This window comes from Lepidochelys kempii, chromosome 6 (genome assembly GCF_965140265.1).
Source record: "Lepidochelys kempii isolate rLepKem1 chromosome 6, rLepKem1.hap2, whole genome shotgun sequence".
In the NCBI taxonomy this organism is placed as follows: Eukaryota; Metazoa; Chordata; order Testudines; family Cheloniidae; genus Lepidochelys; species Lepidochelys kempii.
In genome coordinates, this window is record NC_133261.1 from 70,631,869 (window position 1) to 70,647,049 (window position 15,181).

A 15,181-nucleotide genomic window follows, 5' to 3' on the forward strand; every position below is an offset into this window, starting at 1 on the left:
AAAATGTCTAAAGACAATAGATAACTAGTATGAGATTTGGGATTTTATCTAATATAGAAGTGTAAAGCCTGAGGTTACATCTGTATATTTGTTTTTTGTGTAACTTTTCTGTTTGCTTTTTCTTTATATTTCATCTTTGAATATGTGTTTTCTATTAAATAAACTTTGTCTATTTTTACCCTGTGCAGGACTCTGGTGTGCAAACTGTCTGGAGTGTGGGGGCCAAAGTAAACTGATGAGTAGGGGTTAGCTTCCCTCCTTTGGGATGAGGAACCAGAGTGGAAAAGTCAGTGTCTGGTAGCTAAGTATTTAGTGAGGACAGATTTGGGGAGACTTTGGATTGGGAGGGCTGTTGGTGTCACCCTGCAATGAACAAGTAGGCTTCTGAGAGCCAGGGTGAGTCCTATCCTTGTGGGCAGGCTACTGGTGTCAGGGCTCTGAGCCAGTGGTGCTGGAATGGGGGGGCCCAGGACCCTCCCACTTTTTGAAAATGGACAGGCCTGGCCCATCACCTTTTCGCCGGGGTGGACCCCACTCCCTTCCCCACCTCTTTTCCCCTATGGCTCCACCCCCTGGCCAGGCAGCCAGGGCAGTTGTGGGAGCCGCACGTCCCCCAGCCCATGTCCCAGCCCCCCGGGCTCCTGGTCTACAGCAGGTGGAGGTGGATGGTCCGTGACTCCGCACCAGCTCCCCACAGCTGCCCTCATGGCTTGCGCTGACCCGGCTCCGGTGCCTCGGAGCAGCAGCCCAGCCATGGTAAGAGCCATGTGGGCTGCTGTGTGGAGCTGCAGACCATCCACCTGCCCTGGGCAGGGGGTCTGGGGGCTGCGCTCCTTGGGCCCCCTGCACTGTGGGCAGGTGGAGGGATCGCTGCAGCTCCCCATAGCTGCCCAGCCCTGCACAGCTCTTCTGGCCGGGCTGCAGCTCCGAGACCTTGCCCCTGGCCAGAGCCAGGTCGGGGAGAGCCACGTGGGGAGCGGGTCCCTCCATCTGCCCTGGGCAGGGAGGCTGGGGGTGGGGACGCGGGCACGGGGCTGCTTTTGGCCCCCATCTCACTCTGGTTGGGGGAAGGGGCAGACTCCCTGGCCCTGTTATGGCTTCCGGCTTGGCCAGGGTCCGGGTCTTGGTGGGAAGAGGAGGGGCAGAGCTTTGGGGTGGGGGCCTCAGTCCCCACCCACTTTTGGGAATGTTCCAATGCCCTTGCTCTGAGCCATAGATGCACAGCACAAAGGTACCCCAAGGTTATGGGACAGGCTGTGACGGCTCTGGGTATTCCCCCAGATGTTAGTCCCTCAGTGATCCCTCTGCACATGTTCAATTTTCTATAGCCTGTTGGGATCTTTCTGAGTGAAAGGGGCTATGGAAATATAAAAGCACTTTAATAAAATTCCTGGAGAGGAGAGGTGGAGGGGTCACAGAATGTAAGGAAAAAGCAAACTTTGTCATTTAAACAAAAATAGATGCCCTTGCAATAAAATACCAGTTGTAAGTGCAGGTCGTGATGATCAACTGGGAAAGAATTCAGAGTAACAGCCGTGTTAGTCTGTATTTGCAAAAAGAAAAGGAGTACTTGTGGCACCTTAGAGACTAACCAATTTATTTGAGCATAAGCTTTCGTGAGCTACAGCTCACTTCATCGGATGCGATGAAGTGAGCTGTAGCTCACGAAAGCTTATGCTCAAATAAATTGGTTAGTCTCTAAGGTGCCACAAGTACTCATTTTCTTTCTGGGAAAGAATGCCTCTTTCCTGTCCCTTTGTTGGCTTGGTGCCTGAGAGACTCAGCTTACCATGTCAAGCTAAGTCAGTTTCAACACCATTTCAGCTGGTTTAAACGTGTCTATATTGGGGTGTAATTAGGTTGATTTTTCATTTTCTAGTTAGCAAGTTTTCTGTCCTAGACAAGGCCTAAAATGACGGTTTCATTCTTTGCTAGGGCCCTACCAAATTCCCAGCCATGAAAAATGCGTCATGGACCGTGAATCTGGTCTTCCCCCTGTGAAATCTGGTCTTCTGTGTGCTTTTACCCTATACTATACAGATTTCATGGGGGAGACCAGCATTTTTCAAACTGGGGGGTTTGACTCAAATGGGAGTTGCAGGGGGAATCGCGCTATTGCCACCTTTACTTTTGTACTGTCTTCAGAGCTGGGTGGCCAGAGAGGGGTGGCTGGGCACCCAGCGCTGAAGGTAGCGCCCCGACAGCAGCAGCGCAGAAATAAGGGTAGGATGGTATGGTATTGCCATCCTTACTTCTGCACTGCTGCCTTCAGAGCTGGGCGGCCAGAGAGTGGTGACTGCCGATCAAGGGCTCGGCTCTGAAGGCAGCAGTGCAGAAGTAAGAGTGGCAATACCAGACCATGCCATCCTTCTGTGCTGGTGGCGGCGGCTCTGCCTTCGGAGCTGGGCTTTTGGCCAGCAGCTGCTGATCTCCAGCAGCCCAGCTCTGATGGTAGCATCGCCACCAGCAGCGGCACAGAAGTAAGGGTAGCAGTACCACAACCCCTGGGATAATCTTGTGACACCCCCCGCACCACAACTCCTTTTTTGGTCAGGGCCCCTAAAATTACAACACCATGAAATTTCAGATTTTAATAGCTGAAATCATGAATTATATGATTTTTTTAAAGCCCTGTGACTGTGAAATTGACCAAAATGGACCGTGAATTTGGTAGGTCATTGCCAGTACTGTGGTATTTAAGGATATAGAGGAATCAGAATAGTGAATTTTCAGCCCAGTGCAGGGATTTCAGTATAAGTAGTGTGTGTGGGGCTAGTCTAAACTCCAAGTTCTTGTGAGTAGCCTGAAAAACATTTCTGGAAACTCATTCCCCTTCCCCATTGTATCAAATTTCTGTTCACAATAGAATATTTTGAATCTTAGAGTAAAATGTGATCACCACCAAAGATGATGGAAAAATTGGTAAGCCAATAGATGCATTACAATCAATATCCACAGTTCCTGTGTAATATCTATTCTTATACTATGATATAAAAGGGCAGAACAGATTTTGCCATAAATATATATTATCTAAAATAAGAGAGAAGCAAGAGATAATCCATCTTTTTTGTAGTTTATTCGCTTCTATGGGAATATTTAGTATGAGTAAGGGTTACAGGATAGGGTTCTGTTAATTTAAAGATGAAACAATGTCTAAGAGTAAAAATGTCATAAGTTGAAACAAAGTGGGAAACTCTACTATCTGTGGAAGTTGCATAAATTTTAAACCTCACAGACCGATTCAGTGGCTTTGCCTGCTGTTGCAGGAGCCTATTGCTGAAAGCAGGTGTCAGCTATAGGATTCTATAGGGCAGGGAGAGTCGATAGGTGGATCATGGGCCAAATCGGGACAGGCAGATGCTTTTGAATGGATCATGAAAACTTTTTATTTACTTATTGATTAATAATTTATTTTATTGTATTATAATTGTTTTTATTATTTGGTCTGGAGTCTGGACCTTGACTGTACCTTGACCAAGAAATTTGGACCTTGACAAAAATAATTAACTACCCCTACTATAGGGCGTTGTGTGGCATTTCAATAATACAACACAATTACTCTTCTTACATTCTTATGTCTTTCTAATTTATATATTTGTTTTCAGTATTAGGTCTGATCATGCACAATCTCTGATGCAGTGGTTGTGCAGGATTGGCCTTTTTATAGGAATCACCACTCTTGGACTTATTTTGGCTGTTGCATAGTAAAATATTGGGTAGAGCCCTTTTTAGACAACTATGTTGGGAGGGGTGGTTGAATATTTATCTAGCAAAGCAGTTTCACACCAGTTTCTCCTCCTCTCACTCAAGTATTTCACCTCCACGAAATATCTTATCTGGTCCCACCCACCCAAGAATTCCAATGTTCCAGGCATGCCAGCATTCCTTGAAACACAATAGCTCCAGTGATAACTTGTTGCAATGTTACGCAAATCTTTTCATGTCTAATTGCGTAATTGGATCAAAATAAATTATGATTTGGCAGGATTTGTTCCTTTCATTTGTTCCTTACAAACATCTAGAAGATAAGGTGATAAGTAACAGCATGGATTTATCAAGAACAAGTAGCGTCAGACCAACCCCGTAGCTTTCTTTGACAGCATAACAAGCCTTGTGGATAGGGGGGAAGTGGTAGACGTGGTATATCTTGACTTTAGTAAAGCTACTATAAAGCGGGTGCAAAACTGGTTGGAAAACTGTTCCCAGAAAGTCGTTATCAGTGGTTCAGTCAATGATTTAGATAATGGCATAGAGAGTGCACTTATAAAGTTTGCAGACGATACCAAGCTGGGAGGGGTTGCAAGTGCTTTGGAGGTTAGGATTAAAATTCAAAATGATCTGGGCAAACTGGAGAAATGGTCTGAAGTAAATAGGATGCAGTACAATGAGGACAAATGCGAAGTATTCCACTTAAGAAGGAACAATCAGTTGCACACATACAAAATGTGAAATGACTGCCTAGGAAGGAGTACTGCGGAAAGGGATCTGGGGGTCATAGTGGACTACAAGCTAAATATGAATCAACAGTGTAACACTTTTGCTAAAAAAGCGAACATCATTCTAGTATGTATTAGCAGGAGTGTTGTAAGCAAGACATGAGAAGTAATTCTTCTGCTCTAGTCTGCACTGATTAGACCTCAGTTGGAGTATTGTGTCCAGTTCTGGGTGCCATGTTGCAGGAAAGCTCTGGACTTTCTCCAATTTGTCCACATAAGAGCAACAAAAATGAGTAAAGGTCTAGAAAACATGACCTATGAGGGAATATTGAAAAAAATTGGGTTTGTTTCGTCTGGAAAAGAGAAGACTGAGAGGGAACATAACCATTTTCAAGTACATAAAAGGTTGTTACAAGGAGGAGGGAGAAGAATTGTTGTTCTTAACCTCTGAGGATAAGGCAAGACGCAATGGGCTTAAATTGTGGCAAGGGAGGTTTATGTTGGACATTAGGAAAAACTTCCTAACTGTCAAGGTGGTTAAGCACTGAAATAAATTGCCTAGGGAGGTTGTGGAATCTCCATCATTAGAGATTTTTAAGAGCAGGTTAGACAAACACCTGTCAGGGATGGTCTAGATAATATATAGACTGTGTCTACACTGCCACTTTCAGCGTTAAAACTTTTGTCTTTCAGGGGTGTGAAAAAACACCCCCCTGAGCGACAAAGTTTTAGCGATAAAGCATGTCTACACTGCCCATGTCACAGCACTGCTGTGGCTGTGCTGTAATGTGGATAGTGTAGACATACCCTTAGTCCTGCCATGAGTGCAGGTGACTGGACTAGATGACCTTTCAAGGTCCCTTCCAGTCCTACGATTCAAAGCCATGGTGCTAATTGCTCAAGCTTCCGTTATCTTTTAGGCACTTTCAGATGTGTGTGGCTCAGTTTGCTCTATTATTTTACTAGGGAATTAAGTTAGATTCAGGACAAATAGCCAGGTGGCTTGAAGTTTGGCATTACAATGTCTGAGATTCTCCAGTTATCTCTACCTTTTCTAAATTAATTGCCAGTTATTCAGGAAATTCATTAACAAATACCCGTAAAGCCCTGGGATAAAATCTGAAACTATTGATTGTTTATATTTTTTCCAAAGTATTCTAGTACCTATTTTTAATAATTTTTTTACAGGGTCAAATCCAGTGTTTATTGAAGTCAATGGCAATGGGTGTTGGATTGGGTCCATACTAAGAAGGGACCAAATTGTGCTTGCATTGCCCACCAAAGTAATCTCATGAAGTCAGAGTTTTACTTACATGAGAAAAGTGAGCAGGATTTGGCCCAAGGTCTCAATCCCATTCTAATTGTCCAAACCCCTCTCTTGAGTTTTATTTGCAGTACATTTGGTTGTTTTTTTTTTAAATCCCAAACTTCAGTGTCTCAGCTATTAACAACTGTCATTTTAAACTAAAACAACAAGGAGTCCGGTGGCACCTTAAAGACTAACAGATTTATTTGAGCATAAGCTTTCGTGGGTAAAAACCCCACTTCTTCAGAGTTTATTTCGCATGTGATTCTGGCAAGCAATACAACCAATGAAGTTTTTGGCCTTCGCCTACAGATTTAACCAACTTGGATTAAAAAACCAAAGGGCTGTGAAGCTGGTGAATGAACTTCTTCAAGAACTAAGATTTACAGATTAGTTTTGTATTGTTGTCCAGATCAACCCAGTGACTAGACCAGCTGATCAATCTTTTCTATGGTAAAGTGTGAAAAGGAACTCAGTTTTTTAAATTTATATTTCCCTTTCCCCATATATGAAAATAAAGTGCTTCATTTAACAGCTCTTCCCATACCCCTAACTCCATTTATTGCAGAGGATGCCACCAGCAACTTCCCATTGGTTGGGCAGCCCACTCTCATGTAGCCAGAAATTGACAATACCTTTTAAACATGCAGCATATTAGAAGACATGCTGGCAAAGGGGAGGAGTGATTGCTTGAGTGGAAACAACCTGATCATTGACTAGCAAGGTGCTCACAAATAGGGGCCAACAACAGAAAGGGGAATTGTGCAAATTTCCTCCTTGCTGTTTTGTTTTTGTTTGTTGAATCAAAACATGCCACAGACATCAGCAACTGCAGGAGCAAAGGGCAATTTTTTTGCTCAGACCCATGCTCTGATCTGATCAAGTTATGCTTGTATAAGGTGTATGCTGCTATGCTATCTAGGCACGATTACTTCCTTACGCTGCAGTTCTGAGTGGAATGGTGCCTTCAGGACTGAGGCCACAGTCAGAGTAACTCAGATATAAAATTGACTGTATTAAGAACTAATAAAAGGCTCTAGATTACTGCAGGGCAAAAAGCTTCTAGTATATTCAGATTTCCTTAACTCTTCATCCAACACCTAATTTCCAGGTGTGTAACTGCTGGAAACGGGGACAGATGGCATTGGGTGGGATGCAGCGGGGGACAGTCAGTCACCTGGGGAGCAGTGGGGCAGGGTAAGGGCACTTGTGGGAGAGGTTAGCATCAATGGAGGAGGAGGTACAGATGTGTAGTGTCTATTGGCTTAGTTTAAGTTAGACAGTACTAGGTACTTGGAGGTTTGGGGGCTGGGAGGAAGAGAAGCTGGTGGCAGATCTGGTGAGCAGCTGGGCTCTAGGCACCTGGATGCATCTGAAGAAGTGGGGTTTTTACCCACGAAAGCTTATGCTCAAATAAATCTGTTAGTCTTTAAGGTGCCACCGGACTCCTTGTTGTTTTTTTTTGGATACAGACTAACACGGCTACCCCCTGATACTTTTAACTAATTTCCTCTGCTTCCTCCCTCATTATTCCCCCCCCCATAATAAATATTATGTAAATATCTTCCTTATCCTCTTAATTCTTTGGATTCTTAACTTTGATTGTTATCTAGTCTTTCTTTTTTGCCTGCCATCAGAGGATCTCAATGCACTTTGCAGACACTAATGAACTGTGACACAGGGATTTCTCTGTATTTCAACAGACCGGGAAATTCAAGCCCAGAGAAGTTGCAACTTGCCCAGAGTCACAGAACAAGTTTGTGTCAGAGTCTGGAAGAAAACATAGTGCTTCTTGTCAGACCCTCTTTCCGCTCCCTTGATCTAATTTATTTATCACCCTTATGTTTTACTGCTAGTGTTTGGAAAAACCTGCCAGCGAGGCTGTAAACTGGATTGTTATGTAACTCCAAGCCACACCCCCCCCACCCCCTCCAGTGGTTGCTTCTCCCTGTTAGAGCAGAGCTCTGTGTGTAACTTAGGACAAAGCTACAGCAGTTCAGAGGAGTGAGGAGAAGCAGCCGGTCAAATTCCAGTGACTTGGTGTTTTCACTCCTGTTTCTTTACCTCAGGGTTTGGGAAGGTCTCCCATGTTCCGTGCTGTGCTGCTTAGCAGGGTGTCACCCCGAATGTTCCCACTTCTGGCTGCTGTGCTATTCCAGAGGAAAGAGAGGAAGGATACCGGGCTCTATCACCGGCGGGTAATGTAAACTTTTGCCCTTCCTTTGTGCTAAGTGTCATCACCCCCATGAGAGAGAAGCGACTAAAAGTTATGACACATGCATAAAAGCAGCCCTAAAACAGGGTGAACACAGCCTTTGTCATGTGTAGGAGAAGCTACCTAAAGCAGAGTTTGGATAGCAAAGGTGGTGATAGCGACTGGGCTTAGCCGCTCATTCCTAGACTGTGGGCTTCATAGGTCGGAGTCTGTTTGGCAATGTATGGTGAAATTTTAAAAAGTGCTCTCTGTGGCCTTAAGTCAGCTCCCACTGAAGTCAGGAGTGGTGAAACTCCCATTGACTTCAGTGGGAGCAAAGTTAAGGAAATGTTTTTGCAGATTTCATCCATAGTCTATTTTGACTATAAAGAAGCAGAGCAATTCTGTGCACTTCCCTTTTAGTCGCTCCCCAGGCTAACGGGAATTTACACTCTGAATCCTACCAAGTATGGCAAGGATTAGCCCAGAGTAAGCCCCTGTCTAAACTACCAATACAACTATGTCTGGTAACTTGGTAATTAGTTATTCCTTACCTTGCAAGAGTTCCAATATGTAGTGCAGAGTGGCTGTTAACCTTGTTTTACAGCCAGGCTAAAGCTGCTGTTAAGATAGACTCTGGACTACATATTCGAATCATACTTGCTTTGTAACCAAGGTAGGGGGTAGCCCACTTTTAACCAGGTTCCTTCATGTGGTTATATTTGTATTGTAGGTGAGGCTTTATGGGGGAGGCAAATAGCAAATGTTACAGAAAAAAATCATGAGAGGTTTGCTGTGTGCCTGTCGTTGGTTCTTGTTTGATTTATGTAAAACTGTGGCTTTGTTCATTTTAAATGGTTTTTTAATTTGTTATATTTAATACAGGGTTTGGAAGAGCAAAGTTAGGCAAGAGGGCAGAATTGTTACTGAACACCAGTGCTTTGCAGTCTAACCAGGGATTCATCAGGAGTGTGAAGCTGTCATTTTTGGAGACTTGCTAGTTTGAAATTTTAGCCAGTACCTGCCACATTAACTATTTACAAGTGAAATGTTGCTGTTGAGAATTAGAGGTGCACAGATGCTGTCCCTTTGGTTTATTCAGATTCAAACCCACTTAGTTTCACTTAGAGGTTTCAGGCTCATCCAAACTCAGATAGCAAACCTGGCAATTTTCTGTGCTTGTTATGCTTATCAATTCACTCAGCCCAGAAGAATTCCATCCTGGGCAATGTGAAGTCCCCTACACAAAAAGGTCACTTATTCAGGGAAGTAAATTTCACCTAGGGTGCAATATGCTATTCTGGAGAAAGGGCACCTGGGCCATAAACTCAATTCCAAGAGCTGTCTCACACTTGAATCTGTTTCACAAACATTGATTACTCATATAGAACAGCTGCTCTGCTAGGAATCAGCTACTCTTCTGGCCCTGCCTGCCTTGCCCCTGGGACTCAGGTAGTGCGAACTTGGTCATGTCACATTTAATTTCTGAGTTTACTGTGCATGCTTATCTTGTAATGTAATATGACACCACCGTGCCTCTTATGAAATAAAACTGCATTAGACTAAGAAAGGTGCCAGTTTACTTAAAAACATGGGACTTGGAACAGACCTAGCTCTCATAGTTGGCAGAGATCTTTGCTATGCTCCTGAGTCTTTAATTTATGTTGTGGAAGTTCCTCTGTTTGGGGAATGTTGATTCAGCTGAGTGGCTGTTGTTGACAAACATCTTTTCTCAGAGGCTCTTGGAGAGGATCATTATCATTGGGATTGCAACACATGGATGTACACTGACATCCTTCAGAGTGAAGTGAGGGAGTGGGATGTGTGCTGATGTTGTGTGATCTCCCAGATGCCAATATTATAGAACCTTGTGTGTCAAGTCAGGAGAGTTCCGTCACACATGATGGCAGACATTTTTGCAACCACATCCTTACTGTATTTAACAGCCTACAGGGCAGTAGCAATTTTCCACCAGGGAGTAAGGGAAAATAATCTTACATACAGCCCTGTATCTCCTTCCTGAAACTTGTAGACCAAGTATTGGGAAGGTAGAGAGGCGGGTGGCTTAGGTAGAGAGGTTAGTTTAGGGATATTGAAAGAAGAAAAACCTATTAAGAAAAGAGTCAAAAACAAAATGTGTTTAACCTGGGGAGGAGGGAATGGAGGGGGGGGGGGGGAAGAGAAGATCTAATTATGGCTCTGATGTATATTACACTCAAAAAACATTACAAGAATGTTGAGGTTACAAAGACAAACGCTCAAAACTTAGGAAATGTCACTACTAAGGTTCACAAAAAGAAAAGGAGTACTTGTGGCACCTTAGAGACTAACCAATTTATTTGAGCATGAGCTTTCGTGAGCTACAGCTCACTTCATCGGATGCATACTGTGGAAACTGCAGAAGACATTATATACACAGAGACCATGAAACATTACCTCCTCCCACCCCACTCTCCTGCTGGTAATAGCTTATCTAAAGTGATCATCAAGTTGGGCCATTTCCAGCACAAATCCAGGTTTTCTCACCCCCCCCCCCCCACAAACTCACTCACCTGCTGGTAATAGCCCATCCAAAGTGACCACTCTCTTTAAATTTAAATTTTAAAGAGAGTGGTCACTTTGGATGGGCTATTACCAGCAGGAGAGTGAGTTTGTGGGGGGGAGGGCGGAGGGTGAGAGAACCTGGATTTGTGCTGGAAATGGCCCAACTTGATGATCACTTTAGATAAGCTATTACCAGCAGGAGAGTGGGGTGGGAGGAGGTATTGTTTCATGGTCTCTGTGTATATAATGTCTTCTGCAGTTTCCACAGTATGCATCCGATGAAGTGAGCTGTAGCTCACGAAAGCTCATGCTCAAATAAATTGGTTAGTCTCTAAGGTAACACAAGTACTCCTTTTCTTTTTGCGAATACAGACTAACACGGCTGTTACTCTGAAACCACTACTAAGGTTGTCTATGGAACCTTAGTTTGCTCCCCTTGTGTGCATGCATTGCAATAGTCTTTAATTACATGATCACTTAATATATTGGACCCCTGCCTCATTCAGTGCACAGAATTTTTTGTTTTATCTTCATAGTTCAGTGTTTGCCCCATTCAAACCCTGCTTTGAAGACAGAATTATTAATTTCCTGATAGGCTTTTCTGTGGTGCTCATCACTATAGTATCTGAGTGCTTCACAAACAACTTATTTTCACAACACTGTTGTGAGGTAAGCTGGGGGAGGAATCTTATCCTTAGTACCCATCTGTAAAATGGGGATATGTCTCGACTACAAAAAAGAAAAAAAGACCCATGGCAGTGAGTCTCAGAACCCAGGCCAACTGACTTGTGCTCGATATAGCAATATAGCTCAAGTGTTCTGTACAAATGAATGGGACACACTAAGCTAGGAGGAAGGATTTAAAAATTAAGTTAATATCTAATTTATAGCTCAGCAGTAATAGGGTTAATTAAGCTATTTGAAACTGAGCTGTAACAACAGTGAGCCCTAAAGAGTTTTTTTCTTCTATGACTGTCAGTTTGACTATCTAAAAAAAGATCACTTTTACCTGTGGTGAGATGGGAATTCATTTAATTCTCAGCCTCCCTTCACTGTGGTGCTCTGCCTCTGTCCTTCGCCCACCTTCTTCAGAGATACCACCTTATGTCTTCACTTTCTCAATTTCAAATAGTTCTTATATTTCAAAACTAAGATTTACTTATAGTGGACTCTGTGCGGGTTGTTCCACTTCATTCCCTTATCCTGATATTTGCATGTTTTTGGAAGGTGTGCTGAAGCTGACATTAACAGAGAACCTGCTTGTCTTTACAGCGTGAGAAGCATCCTTATTACAACCTCACAGTAAAAGTCCTCAGAGCCAGAAACATCAAGGGTACAGATCTATGTAAGTACTTGACCAATGTTGTGCAGACTCATGTTTTACACAATGCACAACTGTAACATAGCCAGGATTTCCTCTGGTTGATGTAACACTGCATCCCCACAGCTTGCTTGTTTTTTCTAAAATATCTGCTCTAGGAATTGCTTGGGGGAAGTTCTCTGGCCTGTGTTACACAGGAGGTCAGACGAGATGATGATGGTCCCTTCTGACCTTGGAATCTATGAATCAGTCATTTTCAGTATATATTGTGACAGGGTCGGGCCAGATGGCTACAGGAGAGTAATAGAAGGCAGATATATTAGCCCCAGTTAAGTAGGTCCCTTTTCCGTGGGTAAGGTAACAGGGAGGGTTCCAGAAAAATCAGGAACCTTCTGGAGACAATTAAGACAGACAGGCTGATTAGAACACCTGCACCCACTCAAGAAGCTGCTAGAATCAATTAAGGCAGGCTAATCAGGGCACCTGGGTTTAAAAAGGAGCTCACTTCAGTTTGTGGTGTGCATGTAAGGAGCTGGGAGCAAGAGGCGCTAGGAGCTGAGAGTGAGAATGCATAATGTTGGAGGACGGAAGAATAAAACCATTATCAGACACCAGGAGGAAGGTCCTATGGTGAGGATAAAGCAGGTGTTGGGAGGAGCCATGGGGGAGTAGCCCAGGGAGTTGTAGCTGTCGCACAGCTGTTCCAGAAGGCACTCTAGACAGCTGCATTCCACAGGGCCCTGGGCTGGAACCTGGAGTAGAGGGCAGGCCCGGGTTCCCCCCAAACCTCCCAACTCCTGGTCAGACACAAGAAGAGTTGACCTGGACTGTGGGTTCATGAAGATGGCCAAACTAAGGGCTGCTGTGAAGCTCCAAGGTGAGCAAATCCTCCAATAAGCGCAAGACCCACCAAGAGGAGAAACTGTGTCACAACTGGTTTCAGAAGGGGGATCTGGTGTGAACAGCGCGGCGGAAGAAGGAGGGTGTTTGGAGAAAGAAGGGGAAAAAAAAAAGGGAGAGGGTTTATTTTTTTTTTTTTCTCCACAATGGAGGAAGTAGTGTGGGCACTGATACAAGCCACAGCTGCCTAGCAGGAGGCTACCTCTGTCCAGGCAGTGGCCCAACAGGAGGCAGTGAGCTGCATCAAGAGACTAATCACCTGCTGATGGACCAGACTATGTTGCAGGAACTGGTAAACCCGGTAAAGGTCCTTACAGAGCTGAACCGCGGCCATGATGGGATGCAGATCATACGGGCCAGCAATTGGCCGCAGAAAATGATGCGGGCGGATGATGTAGAGGCATACCGCCTGGCCTTTGAGAGGACAGCCCTGCAGGAGGCTTGGCCCTGAGGACAGTGGTTTGGCATCCTCGCACCATTCCTGTGTGGGGAGGCCCAGAAGGCCTACTATGATTTGCCTGAAAAGGCTGCGGCAGACTACCCCCAGCTGAAAGCAGAGATCCTGGCCAGATTTGGGGTAATAACTGCAGTGCAGGCCCAGTGATAACATGAGTGGAGGTACCAGGAAAACAAAACCCTGCGCTCCTATTTATATGACCTCATCCATCTTGCATGAAAGTGGTTATGAACTGATTCCCGGAGTCCGGAGGAGATACTAGAGGTTCTTGTCATCGACCGGTACATGAGAGGACTACCTCCAGAACTTCACGCCTGGGTAAGCCAGAACTGACCTTCCACCTACAACGAGGTTGTCGTGCTGGTAGAAAGGCGAAGGACGGCAAGTGAGCTGACCCGACCAGTTAAGGAAGAAGCACCCTGGGTTAAACTAGCAGCACCAAGCCTGAGAGCTCGGGTGACTGGCCAACCAGGAGAGCCCAGGTGGAAAAAGAGCGGGGCTGAAGGCCCACCAGAAGCTACAAAGAGTCGGAGCACTGAGGGGAAAGAGGGTCGTGATGTTAGACTGCCCAAACCAAGAAACCGGGGAACGCGTAGGGCTCCATTCAGATGTTACGCCTGTGGGGAGTGGGGACACATAGATGTACAGTGTCCCAATGCCGAGGAGCCTATGCAATGTAACCTGGGGAACTGGGCAGACCCATGCTCCCTAATCCATCTTGTGGGGGTCTCACTAACCCCACATATGTACACCAGACCAGTGAAACTAAATGGGGTAGAGACCACAGCACTGATTGATTCGGGGAGTGCTATCACGCTTGTCTCGGGGAAGCTCGTGAAGTGTAGTCAGCTGTTGTGGGCTAAGCATATGGGGATAACATGCGTCCATGGGACAGTTGGTTATTACCCCACCATCCCAGTAAAAATCAAGATTCAGGGGAACACTACTGAGGTAGCAGCAGGTGTAGTCCCTAAACTCCGATACCCGGTGCTCGTAGGGAGGGACTTCCCAGGGTTTGGAGACTTACTCCCGATAGGCGAATTGGAGAAAGGGGGAAGCCCTGAAAGTAGTGAGGCATCCACAGTAGACTATCAACCCCCAACCTTCTCTGAAATATCCCCAGATTTGTTCTCCACTCCCAGACGGCGTAGAAAGACGAAAAGGGAAAGAAGGGCAGCTAAGGCCTTGGGAACCCGAATGCTGGCCCAAAGCCAGAGAGTCGCTCTCATAGGTAGGCGGACCTGAGCAGCTGAAAAGGAGGCTACCCAGGAGGGAGAAGCACCCGAGTCTGACCCACACCCTAACGCCTAACCCACCAAGGTAGAGGAGGAAATTTGTCACAATATTTACATAAAACTTTTTCCTACTAAAATGTATTTATATATTTTCAAGGACTGAAATAGAGCCAGGATTCAAATTAGTACCTCTTATGTCTCTGCTCCCTGTGCACATCCAGCCAGGGCCTTCACTGTGTTTTTTAAACACAGTTTCACCAATGTGGCTGAGAGAGCCTTCTACCATGCAACTCTTGCCTTCCTGCATCTATCTGCATAAACTTTCTGTCTTACTTCGAGCCCCTATACATCTGTCTTCTCCCTGGACTACAGCCCCCCTTTTCTTTTCCCCTTTGTTGTTATGCTTATTGTTTAACTCCCTAATGTGCATGAATGATGCTAAAAGTAAAGCTGTTCTGTGCCCTCCAATCCATTTTTGTTTCTAATATTTTGATTAATTTTTCCTTCCCCTTTTTTAATATTTGCTTTTACAGCCCCATGACTTTTAAAATCCTGTTGGCCATTTTGGGTTTACAGTGTTTTCTTAATTAGTATGGATTTTGAGATTGAGTCTGTTTTTAGATTTAGCTATAACATCCAATACTAAATTTATTTAAATATTGAGTATCTATACAGCTAAGGCTACAATAATGCTGAAGTTCTGGATTCTGCAACAATATGTTGGTAGTCGATGGCTGATGATGATGACGACATTGTTGCAATTCTCTCATATGGCTATGCATATGACT

At 44.7% G+C, this 15,181-nt stretch overlaps 1 protein-coding gene across 1 annotated transcript in view; it reads left to right on the forward strand.

The window, feature by feature from the left end:
* The first annotated feature begins 7,774 nt into the window (after positions 1 to 7,774).
* LOC140913863 (cytosolic phospholipase A2 zeta-like) overlaps positions 7,775 to 15,181 on the forward strand; it is a 42,933-nt gene continuing 35,526 nt past the window's right edge. The window contains exons 1-2 of the mRNA XM_073350674.1: positions 7,775 to 7,940; positions 11,753 to 11,825. Of these exons, the coding sequence (XP_073206775.1) occupies positions 7,830 to 7,940; positions 11,753 to 11,825 (184 nt within the window). The 5' untranslated portion in view covers positions 7,775 to 7,829. The remainder of the gene's footprint in view (positions 7,941 to 11,752; positions 11,826 to 15,181) is intronic.